Raw genomic sequence first — 25,560 nt, forward strand, 5'->3', positions numbered from 1 at the left:
GCTTTGCATCCCTCAAAGTCAATCCCCTCCTCAAGCCCCCGGATAGGCAATGCTGTGGCAGCTTCTGCTTTGCTTCCAGTGGTTAGCAACCACAAACACACCGCACGCCAGACCTGCTCCCGCAAGGTGCTGAACACCCTCATCTCCAGTTGGCTTGTGTCCCTTGCAAGATTGGGCCTATGACTTGCTACCAGACAATAGCCCTGATCCTGGGGAATGGGCTCAGAGTGGGAGTTCTGCCTCTCTATGAAGGATTGCAGGACTGAGCCCAGTAATTGTAGGATTTTTACAGTCACTCCCAAATCCGCTACTGTATTCAGCTGCCATGAATGCTTTACCTGCAGGCTGGAGTGCAGCCAGAAAGATTCCTCTGGACTCCATGCTGTTATCATAGGCACACGTGGCATAACTCGGCATAATTCGGCACAGGCATAACTCGGAGCTAAAATTGGCAAGACACTTGTCTAGTTACAAGCCTTTCTCATGCAGATTACTCATTTATTCAAAGCAAATTAATTATAAATTGGAAATAAATATGTATTATGCTACCATGCTTTGTATAAATTCCCCTGGCATAGGGTGCCTTGCTTTCAACTGTGTTCTGAACTTCTCAATAACCATCTCACTCCAGCCTGCCTTTCTTATCATGCCCAGCCAGAATTAGGGTAATAATATTGCATCAGTTACAAACAGACCAGAGCTGCAAGTCATGTCAACTGAAGTAGTAATTTTTTTTTAGCCTTGAATGTCTTTGCTTTCAGGATTCATTTAGACTGAAAAATACCTTTGTGTTCTACCAAAATGTCTTTTCCTTAGAGGGACTGCTCATTGACCCATGTCCCAAGCCACGGGTTTTGTTTGCTTCCTTTTTTCTTTTTCTAGGCAGCAGAAGGGCTTAGGATAGGAGCAGGAGCTAAGAATGGGAGCAGAGAGGGGCAAGTACAGAGGCTAGTGGTAAAGGAAAACAGACAGAGGGGAAAGGATCTATTACCATTAAAAAACACTCCGCTCCAGAGATTGGAATTGAACCCAGGATTCCTCAGTTCCAGCATTGCTCTGTTGTCAGTACATAGCTGTGACACCCACTGGCAAAGTGTGTAAGTTATCTTTCTAGTGGCTGCTCCACCTACAGATTAACAACCTACTACTGCTACCAGTTACTCTGTTATCTCAACTGGTAGAAACTTGTCTTGTGGATCTTAATGTCCTAACCCTGCTGTTGACAGGAGGTCAATAAGGTTCCATGTGTTGGATTTTCTATTTGTTTCAGTTTCCTTTGTTAAAAAACTGAGGCAATTACATACAATTTCAAAAGAAGGTTGAGGTTGCAAAGTCGAGCAATGTAAAGATAAGAAAGGCTAGAATTAACATCACACATGCACCCTTGATTGTGTCTTCTTGTGGGTATGCTTTATGAAACAGTCTTCAACTACCTCATCATACACTAGTTTTTCTCTACAGGAAACCTGCCTCTTATCAGAGCAATCTAATATAGGGTGTGATCCTCCTTTCACATTGGCTTTATAGTGTTGTTACTCATTTAGCTTCAACAGAATAATTCTGGATTTACACTAGCATGAGCAGAGAAGTTGTCCCTGGAGTATCTAACACCATTTGTTACCGTGCTCATTCCCTTTATCTGCAGAACCTACCTCTCAGGATAATATACTGTGATGGTTTCCATCCGCATGGTCTGGTATTTAAAGCAGGGGGGGCTGGGACCCAGCTCCTGAATTCTTCTGAGAGCTCTAGCATTGATTTGCTGTGTGCCAAGCCATTTAGCAGCTCAACGGCTCAGTTCTCTCATATGTAAAATGGGGATAAAATAACACCCCCTCCAGGGATATGTGGTGAAGCAGATTGCACTCGTGTTTGTAAAATTCTTTGCAATCATCCAATGAAAAGCATTACTATTAGCAGTAGTGGCTGGTGTTTGGGGACTTGGATGCAAAATTCCTGTGGCAGCCCCTGAGCTGAGTAATGTGACCTGTGGTGATGGGGTGTGTTGCTCATCTTGGGCCTCATTTGAGTTAGTGTGAGCTTTTCCATTGCTTTCAGTGGCAACACATCAAGCCCCAGTAGAACAGCCATTCCAAATGGAGATTCCAGCCTGGCTTTGACGAGCTGCTCAGCAGCATTCTGGAGACCAGCTTTAAGCAGGTTCGTGTGTATCAAATGACTTCTGTCATTATGTTTTGCAGAGTTTCCTGGAAAACAATTCCCAGGAGGGCTTGGAAGTAGGCTGAGCTCATCCCCTTCATTCCCAACCCACATCTGTCTGCTGACAGCCACTGCAGAGGAGGGATTTCCTGCCACCACCATCACCCCAACTGGAAGGAGATCCTAACTCTAGCAATTCCCTTTCAGTCCTCAGACTATTCATGTGTCAGTCTATGGATATCCAGGGTCCAATCCTCAGCTGATGTAAATCATGATAGCTCCAATGGAGCCACACCAGTTTATATCAGCAGAGGATCTAGTCTCCAGATACTACAATGAGCTTAATCAGCTACTAGAGACAGTTCCCCGTAGGATGGCTAGAATCACTGTGAGTACATCCTGCAGCTGACCTTGAACCAGGATCTTCAGCTCTCCCAGGGGAGCCAAAGTGAGTCTCCAGATGGATCTGTGCTAAGCTTGGCTCAGCTGGAAATGGCTGTAACAAAAAGCTGTTTTTAACAGAGACCAGGTTAGCTCAGATCCTAACTCAATGGACTCAACTGGTCGGGCTGCCACCTTTGAACAACAAGGGCTCATGGTCAGTGCTCGATAATGATAATATGCAGGATGCACATACACTGAGGCCGCCAGCAGATGGAGGACTGTGCTAAATGGTCAAATCCACTCTCGTGTGTGACCACCAGCTAACACGAGGCATCAACTGCCAAATTTCAGGTCCCTGCTCCAAAACCATAACCAGACAAAAGCATCTCAACGAAAAGGTTGCCAAAAAATGTTAACATGGCAAAACAATGTTTTTTCCCTTAGTCTCATTCTCAGAAACAGCTGAACCATTTTGGCTGAAATTTTCCAAAAATAATACAGCCTGGGGCAAACACCCAGCATGGAAAATTTCAGTACAGAGCATTAAAATTTGACAAAGATTGACAAAGATGGTTAATGTTTGAAAACAGGGTCTTATAATGGGAAGTGTCAGGAAACCTTAACAATAGGTAGTGCTACCAGCCCCACCTATAATAATATTTAGTATTATAAAATGCATCTGAAAAGCCAGCGTGACATTACCTAGGATACAATCTGGACTGTTGGACGGCTTTGTCTCCTCAGCTCTCCAACCTGAGGTGCATTTTATACTGCTTCACTATGAGAGCCACCACTCCTGGCCTGCTCACACACCCCCTCCAGCATGTAAATTGTTCCCAGCTGAGTTATAGGAGTGCTTTTAGCCAGCCACTCCTGAATTATATTGTAGAGTGACACCAGCAAATTCCCAGTCCCAGACTTGTCCCCAGAAACGAGTATCTTGTACTGCCCAGCACCCTCCTGGACTATATTAGCTCATCAAAAATCCGTCCTTTCATTAACAGAAAATGATATGCACAAACCTTGTTATCTCAAATGGAGTTCCCCAACACTTCAATCCAAACACACTGGTTTAGTTAAAACAATAAAAGAAACTTATTAACTCCAGAAAGCTAGATTTTGAAGTGATTACAGGTAATGAGGCATAAAAGTCAGAATTGGTTACAAAGAAATAAAAGGTAAAACACAAACTTATACTTAACAAGCTAAAGTGAATTCAAAGCAAAGGATCTCTCTCACCACATGTCTTACTGTCTGATTCTTCAGCCAAGGTCGCTCCCCAGTCCAATGCTCCTTCCCTTGTCCTTCAGGCATTGTGGATGTCATGGATAGAGAGAAAGGGAGGAAAGATGATATAGGGCCTCGGTTCCCCATTTTTATATCTTTTCCTCCTCTTTGAGAATAATTTCCAGCTGGGATTCAGGAGATGGGAGTCTAGGAGATGGAAACTTCCAGCTGCTTCTTTGCCAATGTGTAAATTTCTCACTCATACCCTTTTTTCTGCCAAAGAATGGTGATAGTCCATTTGATTATGCTGACACCCGGCAGATATGCTGGTGTCAGAGGTAGCCTTTTGTTTCTGAGGAACTGATTTGAAGCTGTTTCCCAAGACTTGGAACAAGTCTTATACAGTAGAATTTTATAACATCACATACAATATTGCCACACAGATTTTACCAGGACAGTAATGTTCAGCAGATTATGAGTTTTCCAATATTCACAAGACATACTTTGTACAAAATTTATCAGAGTCTTATAAAAATGGTGAACATAAGGGTACGGACTGCCACAGCCAGTATCTAAATTAATGGATCAGATATTCTCAAAGGGACTTTGTGCAAATACATTTTGTGCTTTAAAGGAATACACATATTAGGTGGAGATTCAGCCTTCAAAGGCAGCCATGTCATGCTCATTGACAAACTGAATTCAGAGGATTCTGTAACTAATTATTTCCATATAGTCTTATGCAGCCAGTCCCTCAGATAGAGCATAGCTCCACTGACTTAATTGGTGCTATAGCCATTTACATCAACAGGGGATATGGCCCATGATATATAAGCAGAAAATCTAAGCAAAAAATTTTTTAAGATAAAAGCTTTTTAAGCATGATTTATCTGTGCTGGGTATTCCACTATCTGTCCACATGTTTCCAAAAGTCTGACACCGAAGAAAAACCTATCATTTTATCTTAATGATATATTACTAACCCACTTTGGACTTGCATAGATTCAACCACAGCTGCAGTAGACAGAACAAAAACATAAAGACATGTGAGTCATGTATTAAAACAGCAGAGACATGGACCATCTATGGTACATCTCTAGGGAGCTGAATAAAGAGGAAGGCTTTGTGTTATTAGACACAAGAACATATGTATTGTGACTGGGAGGTCCTATGCAGCTACGGTTCTTGGACACATTGTTTTGAAGATGCATTGTAAAAGATCCTTTGTACCTAACAGAGGAAGCCATTCATGTCTTTCTGTAACCAGCAGAGCAATGCTCCCCTAACTGTGCACTCCAGTGGCCAAGATATACCATACCTGCTCAGTCAACTTCCACTGAAGATGGCTTGAGTCCTGTGTGTGCAAGGTGTGACGGGGCAAGGCCAGATGGCTATAGAAAAGTAGTGGGAGATAGATATATTAGCTCCAGGCTAAACAAATCCCTGGTACCAGGTTAAGTGAAATGGCAGCTGCTCCAGGTCAATTAAGACACCTGGGGCCAATTAAGAACTTTCCAGAAGGAAGGGAGAAGGCTAGGTTGATTGGGACACCTGAGGCCAATCAGGGGCTGGCTGAAACTAGTTAAAAGCCTCCCAGTCAGTCAGGTGGGTGTGCACGTCAGGAGCTGTGGGAGGAAGTTGTGCTGTTGGAGAGACTGAGCAGTACACATCATATCAGGCACAAGAAAGGAGGCCCTGAGGTAAGGGTGAAGTGGAGCTTGAGGAAGTGAGGGCTGCTGTGGGGGACGTAGCCCAGGGAATTGTACATGTCCTGTTTCTAAAAGGTCAGCTACCATAGCTGATACTATTAGGGTCCCTGGGCTGGAGCCCAGAGTAGAGGGTGGGCTTGGGCTCCCTCCCCGCCCCACCTTTGCCCCCTGATTAACCACTGAGACCGGGAGACAACAGAGACTGTGCAAGGAAGGATAATTTCTCCTCATCTCCCTTGCTGGCTTATGATGAAAATGGCTCAGTAGACTGTGAAGCTTGTCTCTAGAGAAAGAAGGGTTATGTGGAGGGTCACAGTGAGCCTCGTGAAATCCGCCAGGAAATGCGGGACCCATGGAGGCAAGGACAGAGCTTTGTCACAAAGGGTTAGGCTCTGTTTGATTGTAGGTTATTATTGGGTCGCACGGTGACTTTAATTACACATAGCAACAGGTTGTTACGAGTGGCAGGTCTATCAAATCAGTGAGAAAAGTTTTATTAAATGTCCAGTTTTATTAAGTGTCACCATCATAAGCCACTAGTACAACAGAAATCAGTGATTATATTCACTGTAGTGACCAGCCTTTACAATATAGGCTAGTTGGAAACTATCATGTATTACCTAACATAGGGAATGCATTAGCTTAGGCCCAGAGCCGCAAATATATTTAGGCACCTAACTTCCATTGAAATTAATTGAGTTGGGCCCCTACCTACCTTTGAGGAACTGGATCTTAGGACCTGATGCAAAAGCTCATTGAAATCAATGGGAGTTTTTCCCATGGACTTGAATGGGGTTTGGATCAAGCCCTTTTTACATTACAAGCAATAGCCCACAGTGCAAGAGAGTCTGTATAACAATAAGGTTATTAGTTGTTATTTTTATCCTCATCATTTGGCTAGGTGCAATGCACTGAGTTGCAGAGTATGTTAGCATGAAACACATGTAGCTCTTGTTGCTTCTTTTTCAGGATAACAAACAGCTTGTTCCAAAGGATAATCATTGGTATCACTTGGGTGTTTGCCAAGAGAAGCACAGAAATGACTTTTTACAAACAGCTAATGGTGTGACCCAACAGAAGTGACAGTGAATACAATTCCCTGATAAAGAAGCTCATCATTTTAGGCTGCAGTGTCTATCTGTCTCTATCAAGATTCTACAAAATAAGGCTATACTTCTTCCAGGCTGTTTTTCTCTCACAGTTAAGGGTTTCCACTGTTGATCAGGAAATGAAATCCTCTGATTCCAGACAGAGAACGCCATTAATGGTAGAATGTTAGAGTGATGACTGAAGTTACACAGGATAGAGTAACCAAGAATATTAACTCTGTTTGCCGTAAGTCAAAAGCCAGCCAATCTCACACAGCGACCCATAATTCAGCATAATTCACCCTCCTACAGTCCTGGCCAGCTATCTCAGGCTGGGAATCTGTGCTTAACCCAATCAACCCTAAACCCTCTCTAGGCCATGCACTTCAAAAACACCTGAAAAATGGTTTAACATTTCATGACTAACTGAGTGCCCTTGACTTAGTACAAAGGATGGCTTGGCAGTGTGAATCAAGTTTCTAGGTGCTAGTGTGGTACAGATAATAAGCAATAATAATGAAAATCTGTGTGCTTGTCACTCCCTTGTTTTCAGCTGTGTGACTGTTACACTACACACCAGAAGGCAACATGATCCTCTAGATAGATAAGCTGGTTAGCCAGGTGGGTAGTAACTGGGCAATTAAAAATGGTGGACTATATCTCCACAGACTTACTGGTGCAAATCAGAAGTAACTCCACCGAAGTCAATGGAGTTGCTCTGCGGTAAGCAAGAGGAGACTCAGGCCCTGTTTAATTGCAGTGCATATGGTTGGGCTCAGGCCGCAGCCCAGCTCTGGGATCCTCCCACCTCTCAGGGTCACAGAGCCTAGGCTTCAGTCCGAGTCTGAATGTCTACACCACAGTTAAATGGCCTGTCATAAATGTAAAGGGAAGGGTCACCACCTTTCTGTAGACAGCACTATAAAATCCCTCCTGGCCAGAGGCAAATCCTTTCACCTGTAAAGGGTTAAGAAGCTCAGCTAAGCTGGCTGGCACCTGACCCAAAATGACCAATGAGGAGACAAGATACTTTCAAATCTGGAGGGGGGGAAAAGGCTTTTGTCTGTCTGTGTGATACCTTTGCCGGGAACAGATCAAGGATGCAAGCCCTCCAACTCCTGTAAAGTTAGTAAGTAATCTAGCTAGAAAATGTGTTAGGTTTTCTTTGTTTTGGCTTGTGAAATTCGCTGTGCTGGAGGAAATGTGTATTCCTGTTTTTGTGTCTTTTTGTAAATTAAGGTTTTGCCTAGAGGGATTCTCTATGTTTTGAATCTGACTGCCTGTGAGATTATCTTCCATTCGGATCTCACAGAGCTTTGTTCTCTTATCTTTTTTTGTTCTTCTTATAAAGTTCTGTGTTTTAAGAACCTGATTGGGTTTTTTGGGTCTTAAAAATTTAAGGCTGGTCTGTGCTCATCTTGTTTATTCTCAAGCCTCCCCAGGAAATGGGGGTGTAAGGGCTTGGGGGAATGTTTTGGGGGAATAGGACTCCAAGTGGTCCTTTCCCTGTTCTTTGTCTAAATCACTTGGTGGTGGCAGCATACTGTTCAAGGACAAGGCGAAATTTGTGCCTTGGGAAAGTTTTTAACCTAAGCTGGTAAGAATAAGCTAGCGAGAGATGTCAAGAGTAACAAGAAGGGTTTCTTCAGGTATGTTGGCAACAAGAAGAAAGCCAAGGAAAGTGTGGGCCCCTTAATGAATGAGAGAGGCAACCTAGTGACAGAGGATGTGGAAAAAGCTAATGTACTCAATGCTTTTTTTGCCTCTGTCTTCACTAACAAGGTCAGCTCCCAGACTGCTGCGCTGGGCATCACAACATGGGGAATAGATGGCCAGCCCTCTGTGGAGAAAGAAGTGGTTAGGAACTATTTAGAAAAGCTGGACGTGCACAAGTCCATGGAGCCGGACGAGTTGCATCCGAGAGTGCTAAAGGAATTGGCGGCTGTGATTGCAGAGCCATTGGCCATTATCTTTGAAAACTCGTGGTGAACCGGGGAAGTCCCGGATGACTGGAAAAAGGATAATGTAGTGCCAATCTTTAAAAAAGGGAAGAAGGAGGATCCTGGGAACTACAGGCCAGTCAGCCTCACCTCAGTCCCCGGAAAAATCATGGAGCAGGTCCTCAAAGAATCAGTCCTGAAGCACTTACATGAGAGGAAAGTGATCAGGAACAGTCAGCATGGATTCACCAAGGGAAGGTCATGCCTGACTAATCTAATCGCCTTCTATGATGAGATTACTGGTTCTGTGGATGAAGGGAAAGCAGTGGATGTATTGTTTCTTGACTTTAGCAAAGCTTTTGACATGGTCTCCCACAGTATTCTTGTCAGCAAGTTAAAGAAGTATGGGCTGGATGAATGCACTATAAGGTGGGTAGAAAGTTGACTAGATTGTTGGGCTCAACGGGTAGTGATCAATGGCTCCATGTCTAGTTGACAGCCGGTGTCAAATAGAGTGCCCCAGGGGTCGGTCCTGGGGCCGGTTTTGTTCAATATCTTCATAAATGATCTGGAGGATGGTGTGGATTGCACTCTCAGCAAATTTGCGGATGATACTAAACTGGGAGGAGTGGTAGATATGCTGGAGGGCAGGGATAGGATACAGAGGGACCTAGACAAATTGGAGGATTGGGCCAAAAGAAATCTGATGAGGTTCAATAAGGATAAGTGCAGGGTCCTGCACTTAGGACGGAAGAACCCAATGCACAGCTACAGACTAGGGACCGAATGGCTAGGCAGCAGTTCTGCGGAAAAGGACCTAGGGGTGACAGTGGACGAGAAGCTGGATATGAGTCAGCAGTGTGCCCTTGTTGCCAAGAAGGCCAATGGCATTTTGGGATGTATAAGTAGGGGCATAGCGAGCAGATCGAGGGACGTGATCGTCCCCCTCTATTCGACATTGGTGAGGCCTCATCTGGAGTACTGTGTCCAGTTTTGGGCCCCACACTACAAGAAGGATGTGGATAAATTGGAGAGAGTCCAGCGAAGGGCAACAAAAATGATTAGGGGTCTGGAACACATGACTTATGAGGAGAGGCTGAGGGAACTGGGCTTGTTTAGTCTACAGAAGAGAAGAATGAGGGGGGATTTGATAGCTGCTTTCAACTACCTGAAAGGGGGTTCCAGAGGGGATGGTTCTAGACTATTCTCAGTGGTAGAAGAGGACAGGACAAGTTGTAATGGTCTCAAGTTGCAGTGGGGGAGGTTTAGGTTGGATATTAGGAAAAACTTTTTCACTAGGAGGGTGGTAAAACACTGGAATGTGTTACCTAGCGAGGTGGTAGAATCTCCTTCCTTAGAAGCTTTTAAGGTCAGGCTTGACAAAGCCCTGGCTGGGATGATTTAATTGGGGATTGGTCCTGCTTTGAGCAGGGGGTTGGGCTAGATTACCTCCTGAGGTCCCTTCCAACCCTGATATTCTATGATTTTATGATTGTATAAGCTTAGGGGGTCTTTCATGCAGGTCCCCACATCTGTACCCTAGAGTTCAGAGTGCGGAGGGAATCCAGACACAGCCCCATAGCCCAAGCCCTGGGAGCCTGAGTCTGCTGGTATGGGCCAGCTGCAGGTGTCTCATTGCAGTGTAGACATGCCCTTTGTAAAGAGAATTGTTATTTATGGGTAGGTCCAGCTGGCACCTGTAAAGGGCATTGTTACATATAAACACCATACATGTGAATTACAATGGCAGAGGCACAAAAGCCGACTTTTCAAAGTGCCGGTGGGTGCTCAACCCCTAGCTCTGCCCCAGACCCCGCCCGCAAAGCCCCAACTCTTCCTGCCCCTGCTCCACCCCCACCCCACCTCTTCCCGCCCAGTTCCGCCCCCTCCCCCGAGAGTTCCGGGTCCTCGCTCCTCCCCGCCAGAGCCTCCTGCACACTACAAAACAGCTGATTGTGGTGGACGGAAGGCCCTGGGGGAGGGGGAGAGGGGTGCTGCGGGGGGAAGTAGCTGATGGGGGGTTGCCGGTGGGTGCTCAGTACCCACCATTTTTTCCCCATGGGTGCTCCAGTCCCAGAGCATCCACAGAGTCGGCACCTATGATCAGAGGTGACACTCTGTGACTGAATAATTTTTTTTTCTCCCTCTTTTTCCTACAGAGCCACCATACCCTAAATTATGGGTTATCTTAGTGACTTAATCAGACATGTTTTAGTTAGCCTGCGATCTGTTGAGTTTCCCTAGTTTGGAATGTTAGCATTATCTCTTGAAGGAGGATTTTTATATCAGCTTGGCAAAACCAACCATTGACATGCACTATTGTAACAGGAGTTTCATGACGTGCAGTTCCTTGAGAATTCCCTTTGTATTGAAAATGATTTGCACGTAATCTAATGCCTCATAAAATGTCAGGGCTTAGGTATTCAGCTGAGGATATTAGAAGTTCTGTGTTATCGACCAAGTAGCACTTCCGGTGCTTTATGATTGAGATGGTTATGTCTCCTTCCCCAACTGTAGGATTGCCTTGCTAGTCTTTTAACAATAAAAGGTGCCAATTTTAGCTAATGCTCTGAGTCCTTTACCTTTTTGATCTATGTCTCCTTCTTCTTGTATTGCAATCGCATCTGAGAACCAGAGTCATGGACCAGAACCCCATTGTGCTAGGTACTGTACAAAAACAGGACAAAAAAGACAGCCCCCACCTTCAAAATCTTACTCCTCCATGTGTCCCAGCTCCACAGTATGTCTGCATGTTAAAAGCTGGTGGGAAACCATGGGATTTTGGGTCCTTTGAGGACTGCAGAATTTTCCCCAATGGGACCAATCACATAAGTGAGGTCTGGTCATGTAAGGTGTGCAAGATCAGGCTGTAACATGCCTATTCCCAGCTGAGTGGACTGCTCAAGTCTCACTAGAGGTTACAGCCATGCTTTGAGGGGATCGTGTACCTCTTAATAGCTGGAGAGTCAAGCTGTAAAAAGCTAAGACGTGAATGATAGAAGATTCAAACTTGTGCATCGTTGGCCTAATTCTGATCCCAGCGATAAACTTCCCTCTGATTTCAGTGGGAGCAGAGTTTGGGTTTGGCAAACGCCGAAGGTGAAATCCTGACCCTATTGAAGTCAATGCCAAAATTCCCAGTGATTTCAATGGGGCCAGGATTTTGCCCTGAAAATCCCACCCTAGAACCTAGAAGTTAATACTGAAACTCCCCCTTTAACTGACTCCTTGGCCCAAGCATCTCCACTCACGGAGAGACAGGTCCTCACAGGCGAGTCCCACTGTAGGGGACTGTTTGTGGAATGAGGTGTTCTTCAGCGCGAATAACTGGCTCAAGATGAATATCATCGTGAGTCATCATGCAGCTGTGGGTCCCATCCTGCTACCACTAAATCAGCAGCCAAACTCCCCTGGAGGAAGCTCTATCAAGTTGTGTATATGCCACAAATGACAATTCTCACAGTGGCAGAGGGAGTAAAAGCAAGAGGTCTAACAATGAAGTTTTCTGGCTTTTCTGAGCTTTAAGTCAATCACTCAGGCCACATTTGCAAAGCTCTGGCCCTTGGGGTGAATTAGAGAAGACGTGAGGCTGCTCTAATTTATGCCGCCTTGTCATGGCTCCCTTGAGGCCATTACGCCAGCAATGATTGCCCGAAGACAGCACGCCCCCTATGGTGGAGGGGGCAACATGGAATTGGCTACATCAGTTTGCAGGGAATTCCCCTACTTCAGGGATTTCCCCATCTGTCTTTGGGCCCTTTTTGATGTTATACAGTTTTTGGGCCCTTTTGTGCCGCTGGAGCACCCAAAGGAGCAGTAGCATAGTGCAAGATCTGATTCCTAAGACTTATTTCAATGTCTTTTCCTTTGGTTGAATTTCTTTAATAACTCTTAATGCTGGAAGATTTTCTTTTCCTGACACAATGTATACGCTGCTTTAAACCAACAGCTTGACTTGACCAGGAAACAAAAATTAAAATACCCCAGGGGGTCCTAAATGTACTTCAGGCAAAGAGCAGCAGGCTAGCTATACAAAACCCTGCTTTCAGGGCCTGAAACTCACTCTCTAAGGTAGCAAGAGAGAGGAGTTCATGAATATATGGATTGCATTAAATCGCATTCAAAAATGTCATCACAGACCCAAGCTTGCTCAGCTACTCACACAAGTAAATCCCATTAACTTAAATTGAACTAAATCCAGATCCTCCGTTGGTATAAATCAGCAGAGTTCCACGGAAGTCAATAGAGCTACAATAGTTTACACCAGGAGAGAATCTGGGCCTTGGAGTATGAAAGGCTGGTGGGATCTGGCATGTGTATGTGGAAAAAAACGCAGTCTTCACTCTTCGGTTGTTTGCAACAAGTCAGAGACAGTTTATTCTCAAGCAATTGCAAGGAGGAGAGTGTGCACAGACAGGGATTCCCCCTTCCTAGGCAGGTCTCCACATGATAAACAATTAGGGTAAGCATTTATACCTTTTGTTACATACAATAAAAAGCAACCGCTGCGTCTTGTTTATACATATTCCTTCCTGATATCTTACTTTTTCTCAGCAGTTCCTGCTACAGTCTGAGTTCCATTCTTATCTAACACAAGGTCAAAACAGCTTCTTTTACAGTTTTCCCACTCGCTTCCCGCTCGCCCAGGCCCTGCCTTAAAGTCTCGTGTTATTAGAGTTAGAGTTAGTCTGACTCTTGCTCTATTCCTAAGAAAACTAAGATGTCTGCGTTCAAATTCCCTTTATCTTTTTTTCCACTTCCACATGTATTTCATCCCCCAGGGGCAAATCTACTCAGCTAAAATAGGAGCCTTTTCCCAGCACACAAGAGAGTTGGTCTGAAATTCCAATTTGGTCTTGGAATAGAACCTTTCTTGAGGCCTGCTTTTGTTCTTTATTAATCATTAATGCACTTCTGGATTTCAATCTGGCCACAAGCAGCAAGGACTGGAAACCTCATAAGATTTCCAGCCTGATTTCAAAGACCCAAGAGTTTTGTCATTTGGAGTCACCTCCACACTTTCTGATGCCGAGACAGACTGCTAATTCTCAGCCCTTAGGAAGGTCACCGGCCACTAATAGTTTGCAGCCAGAAATGTGGGTGTCTGAAAGCGTAACTGAATGATAACAATATAGTTTCACCCATTTACACTGGCAGAAAATTAGGTCCACGGTTGTCCTGCAAGTGTAGACCGAAAGCTCGCCTCTGCTCAGTTAAATTGGTGTAAATGAGAGCAGACTCTGACACATGGCTTTGAGGCCAACTTTTTTTAAAAAGACTTCTCCTTCTGTAACATTTTCTCACAAAATGTTCTCTTCTAATACGCTCTTTCCAAGCTTGGAACATTCCTTTCCCAGAAATCTCCTACGGATCCAGGCATCAACCCTAATTCTGTAACTTCATTGTACAAATAATGACATTGTATTTGGATTCACAATGGGAAATGATTGGGTACTATTTGTTACTTTCTCAAACTTGCATGACAGAGTCAAAGGCTGTTGAGACCCAGACATAGTTAGTTAAAGTTAAAGGAAAAATCTAGTTGGCATTTTACTATACAACTGTACAAAGAGGAGCATTCTCTTCTGGAACAAGGAATCTGAAACATTTCCCTTTTCATGATTCACGGCAAAGGCAGAGCAAGAGGTATACATTCTAATATTCCAACCTACTTGCTCATTAAAGCAAAAACTTCAGGCTCATGATAAACCAGTCTAGCTGAAAGGAGGCAGCAGACAGTGATCCTGAAAGCTTGCAGAATCAACGTTTCCAAGTGACTGCCTTTCCAACTCCGCAGAACTTTTCAACCCAAAATGTCACATTCACCAGGCTCTTTTTACAAACCTCCCAAATGGGGAGCAACCTTGAACTTCAAGGCATTTTTCGACACATCCCAAGAGACCCAGATTGTGAAGGAGCTCAGGGCCTGGTTTTCAGGTGCTCAGCACCCACAACTGGGGCCAGAGTGTCAAACATTTTTCTTTTAACTCTTTTGGGTTTTTGTACCCTGCAGGGTTTTTTTCACATATCGACATGGTTAAAAAAAACAGAGCAAAGAGATGGTCCTGGCCCCAACAAGTGGACAAGCCAGGACCGTTAGTTATCATGATCCTATCAAACACAGCAATACTGGGGGCTAAGTGTTTGGTCTGTTTTAATAGCCGTCTTTCATGTACAGCAGTGAAGGCAAATGAAATACTCGTCAGCACAACGTAGTTGTCTAGCCCTCATAGACAATCTCTAGAAGTGATAGTCCACTTCTGTCCCGTCTCTCCCATGGATGGTGAAAGAAAATTACAACAGATGGAGCATTGCCTGTCTTACTGTATCCGCGGGCACAGAGCATGACAGAGGAGGTAGTGAGGCCTAGTGGACAAAGCACTGGCCTGGGAGTCCAGAGACCCGGATTCTATTCACAGCTCCACCTCTGATCTGGTGCAAGTTGCTTTCCTTTTGTACCTCTTCTCGACCTAGAGTAGAAACTAGCAGGGTTTGTCTCGCCCTGCATCCATCCACAGCGTCTAGCACAATGAGGCCCACCCCGAGCAGGGCCTCTGGGGGCTACTGCAATACAAATAATGGCCAGATTTCTGACGCACGCTCACCACTTTCCACTTCAAAGACTGGGCATGTTTCTTTGACCTTGCCTCCTCTAACAAACACATAACAACATCTATATTTAAAAGATAAAGCAACAGCAACACCAAAAAACAACCAACCAACCTACCTTCCCTCTTCCCCCTCCCCCCCACCGCCCGCCACACACACACAAAACCCTACCAAAACAAGACACTCCACCACATGTGCTTCTCCCCCCGGGGGAGAGGATGAGCCAACAAACACTGCTGTGTAGTCACCTTGCTTAATGCACTGCTGGAAAGTGCTCGGAGACTGTGGGGAGGAGTGAAGCATACAAAGCTATCTAGAATAGGGTTCTTGATTCCACTCCAGTTGTCCAGCCACTGTAAACAACACTGCCTCCCTTATGAATATAAAGGAGATTGAGACCCAGATCCACGGGGGGGAAACAAGGAGGAAATAGCCCATATATAAACCCAATTCCAACACAATATAGTGCCATACAGGACCCATTCATTCCACCTCCCAGTCCTTCCAACCAGGCATCAAAGGATAAATACTTATTTTATAAGCTCTTTCCGGCAGGAACTATTTCTCACTATGTGGCTGTACAGCACCTTGCACAGTGATGCCTTGATCTTGGTTAAATTATCTTGGTATTACTGCAATACAAATAATAAGTAATAATATTTGAGGGTGGGGGATCCTTCCTGATGAAAGGCCAAATTCTCTGCTGAGTGAAATGCCATTAAGTCAATGGAGCTGTATCCATTTAGACCAGCAGCCTGGATAATCCCTTTGGGCCAAAAATGAAGCTGTTGTCCCTGAGAACAGGATTATAGAGTGGAATCACTAACACACCCTTAATCAAAGTCACCAACATGACCCACTTGCTTCTGCACCACTGAAACAAGCAGTGCTGATATCCTTATAGTTGGTGTATATTGGAGTAGCTCCATGGATCTACTTAGATTCACACCAGGTGAAGATCTGGCTCATTATCTATCCAGATTTCCTGCTGCAGAATCCAACAACGTGCCTGTAGATGGTCCAAAAATGCTGACTTGAAAAAGATCTGAATGCAGCCTCTGTGACCCTTTTGCAGAACTTGCAGATTTTTTTGTTTGTGTTTGTTTCCTAGGATTTACTTTTTCTCTTTGTGTCACTTGCTTTTCATTCATTTTGAGACCTTCCAGTTTGAAATTCAAAACACTTGTCAGTCACATCAATCCTTCCCCACAAAATGGACTGCCAGTTGGATGGGTTAAAAAAAACAACAACAACAAAAACCCAGCTTCGATCAAGCTGTGACTTCAACACCCTGTTCAGTGCCATCAAGACAATGTTCAGAGGAAGCAAAATAGAAAGATCTGAGTTTTCATACTTGGTGGTGGAACTAAATTGATTAAGGTCATTTCCTAGGTAGGTTCGAAATCTTTTGTAGCAATTTTTTAAAAAGAAAAAGAAAAACCCCTCTCCAAAACAGAAAAAGTCATTTCTGCAAAAGCATTAACTCTGCTTGGATAACTCGGAATATATGTTGGCAAGGCAACATAGTGCAGCTTGAACAGTAATAGGTCAGCGGCTCTGCTATGTATGAAAGAGACTTGGGTTTCCATATAGCAGGCTGAATTTGCTTCTTTTCAGCGTTTCATGGAAAAGTATTTGATGTTAATCCTTTTGCTGCTGCAATCGATAGGGTGACCTTACTTAAAAGTTCCCTGACCTTTGCTGTTGTCAGGATTGTGCTGTTAAAATGTAATTTAATTCTTTTGCTTTATTCTGAAAATAGTACAGTACAGGATGTTAGTATTTTTCTTTTCCTACCTTGAAAAGTAAAGGTAAAAAACATCAGTCAGCTTTGAACTACTGGATAACAGGATCCAACGTGATATAGAACATCATGGACCAGATTCTCAGCTGGTGTAAAACGAGTTTAGCTCTGTGGATTTCACACTTTGCAATGGCGCTAAGCTGAGCTACACTGCCAAAGGACGTAACCTGTTGGTTTGTTTTAATATTTCTGTGTATATATTAGATAAGGTGGCAATCCCAGGAGGACTGATTCTGGGGCCCTTTTGCAGGTTGAATAGCAGCTTCCAACAGGACCACTGTTGGAGTCAGGTGCTATGCAACATGAATAAGAACATCAGGACCTGGCCTTGTGGTGAGGGAGCTCCCAAGCTATCATTCAATAATGGATCAATGAGCTGGACACCACAGTAAGAATGGAATGTATGGGTGATTAGTCTGGCTGACCCTCATAATTAGAATTCCTAGTGAAAGGAATTAATGTGAATCATTAAAAGAGGAGTCTATACAAATAAGGTAGGATAGAATATCCACTGCAAAAGATGAGGATGTTGTTTTTTTTCCTTTTCTTGTATGTGTATTTTTGTGGTTATTTTGTATTCTAAAGCCAAATTGTGACATCTCCTTATTCAGTTCTGCCCTTAGATAAACTATCCACTAAATGCAGTGTGTTAATCAAGTGAGAACTAGAGATCTGAACCCCCAGCCCTAACTCATGGAATTGACTCATGGGAGTAATTTCTCCATCAGCGGGACCATATGTGTAAGAACGACTAATGTGAGTAATGTTTGCAGGATCAGGCCCTTAAATAAGGACTTCAGGATCTGTCCCTTATGCTGTTGACCTATGTAAATATGTTTTATAATCCTTGGAAATTTAATACCCTTTTTGAACATAAGCTACTGGTTAGCAGAAGAACAAAAACAGGCGTCCTCGCAAAACAGCAAGTGCTGAAAGGAAAGAAAGCCACGGTATAGCTATAATGATAACTCTGCGGGCAGCAATATGTACTATAAATATTATGTATGTTCCTTACTGTTATAGCTGAGATATTCCATAACAATATCTTTTAAAATCTTTCTGCAATCATGGAATGTGCACATACAACCTTTAAGCTATTTTGCAAAACCCAAACTCCCAAACAAATGCATGCAAGCCTTTCAGGATCATTGCTGGGATTCCAGAGGATAACATGGTGCTCAGTAACACCAGTGGAGATCCTAGATAACCTCTAGTAAAATCAGTGGAGTTACTCCTGATTTACTCTGGGGGTGTAATTGAGAGCAGATCCTGGCCCAAAAGGTCCATAGCCATACACCATATTAGAGCTGGGATTCTCAGTGTCAACATACAAATGAGACTACTGCTTTGTACGTACCACCCACCTGGGCCATCCCCTCTGCCCAGGAAGAACCCCACTGATGTCACAGAGGCTCCATGCAGGTGTACAGTCCATCCATATGGTTCAAGTCTTAAAACGCCACCATTCACCCCACCAAGTAGCTCTTTTAAATGGATTAAGCATTATCTTTGGCAGAGCCACCATGGACATGGGCATAAAACTTCCTTCACAGTTGAGTTATTTCTTACCTCTAAGGAACTTTAAATGGATTTTATGCCCAGTGACCTTATCACAGGCTGGGGTCTGAAGTCAGCCTCGTTAAGCCAAAGGAGAAACAGGCCAGTTACTTAGGCACTTCCTACAATACAAGGTTGCCAGAGGATCTGATTTAAAATCACTGTGCTACCCCCAATGGCTATCATCTATGACTCATAAAAAAAAAAATCTGTGTTTGAATAATAATAAAACAGGCCTGCACACAGTCTTTTCTCATCCAGCAGATGGATTTTTATTTGGTTAGTCCCTGCCTCTAAGGCATGTGGACTCTTACTGCTCTGGAATTCTTTCGGCCATAAAGTAAACCAGCGAAGCAGAACGACGGGTTCCAAAGGTATGATGACAGGTTCTGTTTGATGTTTATACGTTTTGCCATTCAGAGCTTTTGTACATAACCCAGCCTCTTGGTAACTGAGCACGTGCAATTCCCAATGAAGTCAAGAGGATTTCTGGGTGCTCAGCACATCTGGGAAGCGGGTCACTGAGTAATTCTCTTAGGCTGTATTCCCGCAACTAGCCCTGTGCAAACACAGGGCTCCCCTTGCACAAAGCAGGATTGGAGCCTTCATTATTAGACAGCTTGTAGTAACCAGCGCTACTGTTAATGCTACAACTTACAGTCACTATTCCATTCTGTAACGGGGTTGCTGCCTCTAGAGCACCGCATGGTGGAGCCCTGCACATCTCTGCCTCAGTTTCTTCATCTGAGGGGGGTCCCCTCAGACTTCCCCATGCAGGTTAGTGTTGATGATGTGGCTTGGCTCTCTTGTGGCACCTTAGAGACTAACCAATTTATTTGAGCATAAGCTTTCTAAGGTGCCACAAGTACTCCTTTTCTTTTTGTCACCCAGCTGTTCACAATCCCCCACCCAGGGCTGGGCCTGCAGCTTTCTCCAGGCAGCAGCCATGTCAGTAATCAGGGTGCTGCTGATGGTGCCCTGTCACAGACAGCCTTAAAATGGTGCATGAGGGGAGCAACACATGCGTTCCACCTCTGTGATGGAATTTCCCCCAGCAGAGCAGACAAAAAGTGGAAGGGTTTAGCCTCCCTTTCATTCAAGCCTACCAGGCCATTCTTCAATTCTTCCATCCATATGCTGGGACGGACAAGGTCTGGTAGCCATCTTGGGCCAGGAGCTCGCTCACAACAGGCGATTGTCAAGATACTTCCTGTTAATTCAGACCCTAATACGAAATGCAGCATTTTAGGGGAAGATGGTGTGTGAAGCTTGGAAGGTAAATTGGGACTACAAACCAATGATTAGATTTCATTCATCTATACGGGTATTCCTACCCCATGGATAGCACTTTTAATGCAGGTCACATTCTTCCTGTATGAAGTCATCCAAGTATAGTTAACTCCTTACCAATAAGTTCTGAACTATTTTGTTTGATTTCACTGGCACGGTTCATGGACCCGGGGGTTTATTCCCCTCCCCCTCCTCTTCACACAGATGATTTCTTTTAATTTGATTCAATTTTGGTCCCAGGTACTGTATTCTTGTATAGAGAGGAAAGTATAAGATAAGGTGTAAATTTAAACTGATACAGGCCTAACACCCCTGGTGGACACACTTATTCCAGTAGAAGTGTGCCTTTTTCCAGTTTAGTTTATGTATTATTGGAAACAGTCTAATCTAAACTGTTAAAAGTCATTCTTATGCTAGAATAAGAGAGTGTCCCCATGGCGAGTTATATATTGGTTTAACTATACTGATATAACTCGTCAAACTTTCCCAAGTAGACAAGTCCTTACCTTACCTAAGAGAGTCTAATAAACTAAGTCTTCTTTAACTCCTGGTTTCTGTTTTGTTTTTTCTTGCAAAGGGAAACTAAGGCCACATTTTCACTACAAAGTTTTACCAGATTCAAAATTGTGACCAGAGCAGTTGTCAATGCAGGGATAGGGGCACTGTGGGATTGCTCCAGGAGTGAAAGAGTGACACTAGAGGACTTCCGTTCTTTGGGGAGGCAGTTTAGTTTGACTGACAGAAAACTCAGGGTTTTGAAGTCTCGCTTTTGAGTGGCTGCATATAAAGATGTGCTGAAATAAGGCAATTTTTAACCTGTAAAATTTTGCAGCACCAAACAGGCCTAAGGAAAGTGTGGGGGAAGGGATAGAAGGCTTTTGAACCCTGACAGACAGTTTTTAGAGCATCCAATTCAGGAACACCATATCCAAATTTTGTAGGAAAACCCCAACCTTCCAATTTCAAAATTGATTTTTTTTTTTAAGGGGAGCCAAAATTAGGTTTCTAATGGAAGCTCTGCAGCAACCTTGACTGGGAAATAACTGCCAGAGCGCCATAATTAAAGCGGCATGCAAAACAGTGTAAGTAAACCAGTCAGCACAGAAAGAAGTTGCCCATGTGATCGGATATTACCTGGCCAAGGAGTAAAGAACCTTTGTGGTGCTATGAGTTTCAGTGGCTCTCCTTGGTTGGCTGAATTTGGCCCAATGGTTTGCAAATTTGATGTTGCAAGTACTTACGTTGGAAGCTGCTTGGGGCAAGGAGTACCTTTCTGTTCTGTGTCTGTATGGCCCCTAGCAGAGTGGGGTACTGGTCCATGACTAGGGCTCCTAGGCACTATCGTGATACAAATAGGAAGCCATAAAGCGAGTTAAAAATAAATGGACTGTCAGAAGGAAACTTGCAAACCTCTGAATTCTAGCGCAATGAAATAGCAAGGGACTAAGCCTAGTTTATGTCAAATCCTATTGCTTTATTATGCTCTCCAAATTTTGTTTGTGTATTCATTCTCAGGATCCTGTCTTTTCTAGCAGCCTTTACCTTAAGAAGAAAAGGAGGACTTGTGGCACCTTAGAGACTAACAAATTTATCTGAGCATAAGCTTTCATGAGCTACAGATCACTTCATCGGATGCATTTACCTTAAGAGTACAGCTGACTCATCTTCTAAATAGACTGATTGTTCAAAAGCCTACTCCCATCCACACCACTGCTTTTCCCCCTTAGCTTTACCATTAGCAAATCCTATTTGACTTTCCTCTTTAAATTGTTTCTGTCTGCCATTCACACACACACACACGTACACGTGTACGTGTTAGGTCTGCTCTTGCATCAAAGAAAGTAAAAGGGTTAGTTTAAAAAAAAATAAGTTAAACCACTGTTGTGTATTTTTCCAGATCTTTATTTTTTAAAAAAATAACTTACAAATAGAGAGGACTCTTGGAAATAAGGTCATTCATTTTGTGCATAAGGATACTGCTTGGTGAAACATGGAAGTGGGAGTTAACCTCTTACGTTACTGTTAATTTTAATATGATGTCAAACTATATCGCAGTACTGTACATACAGCTTATTTCCATACATATAGGTATAAACCACAACAAAGCTATTGTAAATAAAGTGTGCCAGCCAAAGTAGACAAACACACACATAATACATAATCTCCATATAGCTATTAAAGTCATCCTTTGTCATTCATTTTGACTATAATTGGACTAACATTCAGACTACAGCACTCTGGATACAATTATCAGCAATATACTTCAAATACATGATAAAAATATATTTAAACTTTCAAATACATTTGTATAAGGTACACCAACAGCCAGAAAATAAAGTCTTGGGTTTTTAAATACAACGCACTATATATATCTATATCTATATAACACATATACAATGAAACCAAGAGAGGGTCTCCTTTACACATGGAAAAAAAAGCCTATCCTGAAGACACGTGATACCTGTGGTACACAATGGCTTTGTTTACTACAAATTCTCACCCATTTGCATAGAATTTGCACCGTGGTCTCGGTCCAGAAAGGCTGGATTAGCTAGCAGTAGATAAAACAAAACACATTAAAATAATGCATGATTTTGGTTTGCTCAAAAACTCTAAATTTACATTATGGTTCTTTATTTCTCTTCCAAGCTGTGAATTCATGCCCCATCAGAGACAAGTATGAAAAGGTCCAAGACGAGTCCTTATGGAGTGGCGATCATTTGGCATTTTGCTCCAGAGCAGAGTACTCAGCTTCCGATACTCTAGAAGCATCAATCAGTTTGGTGAGGCCTGTTTTGGCTGAGTACTTGAAAATAAAGGCTTTCATGAGCTCGTATCTGTAATTTCGGTTGATGAAGCTGTAGAGCATGGGGTTGACGCAGCAATGGATGAGGGAGAAACATTGGGTGACGTGAAGAGCCGCATACAGAAAGTTCTCCATTTGACAACTGAAGGGTATAAAATGAAGGACCGAGAAGATGTCGAGCAGGACGACCGCATGGTAGGGCAGCCAGCAGACAAGGAACACAACAACGTAAGAGAAAATGATCTTCCCATTGCTCTTCCTTTCTTGGTCACTGGAGGCAGAGATGGACCTTGCAAGGAGAAAATAAAAAAGAGCAATGATGGGAAAAGGAATGGCAAAGCCCAACACAACAGAGATGAGCTCCATGCCAACCAGCCACTCTTTGAAGCTCTCCTCTGGATAGAGAGGGCGGCAGTAAGTTTCATTGTTTGAAGAGACAGTCTTCAGATAATAGGTGTCTGGGAGAGAGACAGAGAAGGCAAGAAGCCACACAAAGATGCAGATAAAGCGTCGGATGATCTTCTTCTTGCGGTTACTGGAGTTGGTTAAGTAGGCAACCGAGAGGTAGCGGTCCACACTCATACATGCCAAGAAGAAGATGCTCCCATACAAGTTGATGGAAAATATGAGGTGAGTGATCTTGCATGTGATTTCTCCCATGTGCCATTGGTTATGCTGGACAAGGGAGACCACCCAGACTGGAAGGGTGATGACAACGCACAAGTCGGCGATGGCTAGATTGAAGATGTAGAGGTGGGTTTCATAACCAGTTGCTTTGGCCTGGAGATTGACCCAGACCACCACTGAGTTGGCCACCAGCCCTATCACAAAGATAAAGATGTAGAAGATAGAGAGGGTGTACAATAAGACACTTTTATTAAGTGTGCTAGGGCACGAGAGTGTATCGACAATGATGCAGTCTCCATTGTTGCACGTCCAGTTGCTATCAGAGAAATTTCCCACGTCCAGAAGATCAAGGATGGAAGTCAAGTCAATTGCACTCATGGCCAGTCAATTCGGAATCCAAATAACCTAAAACCAATATAAGAATAAGAAAATATCTTGGTTAGCAAGGGTTAGAGTTCTCTGCTACCATCCTTGTATCAAAACACTTGTGCTATCCCTCTGCGAACATTTTGTCTATTGGGTGCTTTGTTTAAATTGTGTCATATCCTCATAAAGTACTTTCAGTTAAAGAGAAAGCTGGGACTGAGGAACACAAAACAAAACTCATGTGGTCTGCAAAAGAGAAACAACATTGGCTTTTTGTGTGCTTTTTTATTAGTCTGTGTATGACATCATCAGGTTGGCTGTAGTCCCTGGGTGTGAAATCCACAAAGTACACCATGGCCAAATAAATGTCACGCAACTGAATCTGTCTTCTGCAACAGAAAAGACGATGCTATCGCTTTTAGCAGGGAAATCTTTAAGCCATTTTATCTGCACTCCCTCAAGCATAGTAGAATTGATCTGGCTGAGAGTACTGTAAAACAGTTACCACAGGTTCTGTTAAGCATCACATCAAGTACAGCTCCAGATGCATTAAACAGAAGTATAGACCTAAGACCTTTGTACTCTCCTCCCAATTTCAATCCAGGCTCTTGCTCCCCACCCTCTCAATTACATCTAATGAAGCATCCCTCTGTGTTTAACAATTATGATGTCACAGTGAGAGAATTGGAGCCTGGCTGCTGTGTAACTGAGAGCAGCAAGACTCATTTTTCTTTCTTAGAAGAGAGCTTGGATTTAAGAATATGCCCTCACCCCAGCTGCTGAAGCTCAGCCTCTCTCTCAGCAACACACACTTTCTATATATGTGTTTTATTATTATTTTTGCTTCAACAGTTCCTCCGTCTGCAGAGAGGAGATAAAGAGGTGAGCTACTTGTTACGTGTATTGCCAGCAGAAGGATGGAACCAACAGAATGTTACAGCTTCCCACAAAATCCAGGACCCATTGTGGCAGTTACTGCTACCCATTGGGAGTGGCGAACAGCCACCACCACCCTGTGGACGGTACCATACCACCCACAGCAGCAAGTCAGCCTTTCTAAGACCTTGTCTTTGTGAGGGCTGCCAACGTGGCTGACAATATCAGGGACTGAACCAGGGATCTCAGGAAATAAAAGTATGAGTATCTACAGCATGCGCTAGAAGACCAGGCACAGTAGGTGGGGGCTGTAACAGACTCACATCCCTTGTGGATCAGGCAGAGAGAGACATGTAAAACGCAGATCAGTGTGTAACACCTACACTACACTTAGATGTAGCCCCAGTTTCAGCCAGGCACCAATGTTTTTTGTTTTTGTGTTTGTTTTGTTTTGTTTTTTGTTTTTGTATTTTGTTGCACCAATACAAACCCTTAGTGTAGACATGATTTGCACCTGTACACCTAATTCTGTTTCAAGGACTAAATCCACCTGTAGTTTCCCTGTTCTCCACTAGGGGGTCGCACTGGTGCGCAATACCAATGGCCGAAATCCGGGCTAATTCCAAGTATAGACAAGACCTTTGGGAGGCTGCTGAAGCCGTATCTCACCATCGAGGAACTGTATCAATGTGCCGCCAGGAAATGAGTAGGGAAGGGTCACCACAAGGAGAAGTGAATAGGGATTTAATGAGATGTCCCAGGTCTTTACTGGATATACTAGCCCTCATCCACCTTTGTGAATATGCAGTAACAGCAGCAGAAGGCTTGAGGACAAATTCCTTGGAAGCAAAGGCTTATGTGGGTAGAATTTGGAGCTCTTCAAAGTGATTATAGATTCTTGCTCTGAGCTCCAGGTTTTATTTGGGGCTTTTAAAATGAAACCATTCTGGTTAGTTGCCACAAGTATGAAGCAAGACCAGGAACAGCAGCTGTGCCTGGGATCAGCCAGAAGGAGTGAGGGGTTAAGGGCAATCGGGACCCAATTCTCCTCTCACTCATTCTGGTTTCACCCCAGTGTAACACCACTGGACCTGACTCCCCATGGCCTGCAGTTATA

General features: G+C 43.7%; 1 protein-coding gene across 4 annotated transcripts in view; it reads right to left on the reverse strand.

Moving 5' to 3' along the window:
* Positions 1 to 21,649: 21,649 nt before the first annotated feature.
* ACKR3 (atypical chemokine receptor 3) overlaps positions 21,650 to 25,560 on the reverse strand; it is a 30,486-nt gene continuing 26,575 nt past the window's right edge. For all 4 annotated transcript variants that reach the window (XM_084642628.1, XM_084642625.1, XM_084642626.1 and 1 more), the window contains exon 2: positions 21,650 to 23,606. In XM_084642628.1, the coding sequence (XP_084498754.1) occupies positions 22,485 to 23,579 (1,095 nt within the window). In that variant the 5' untranslated portion in view covers positions 23,580 to 23,606 and the 3' untranslated portion in view covers positions 21,650 to 22,484. The remainder of the gene's footprint in view (positions 23,607 to 25,560) is intronic.

Source organism: Lepidochelys olivacea, assembly GCF_965140295.1.
Source record: "Lepidochelys olivacea isolate rLepOli2 genome assembly, chromosome: 11".
Taxonomy (NCBI): domain Eukaryota; kingdom Metazoa; phylum Chordata; order Testudines; family Cheloniidae; genus Lepidochelys; species Lepidochelys olivacea.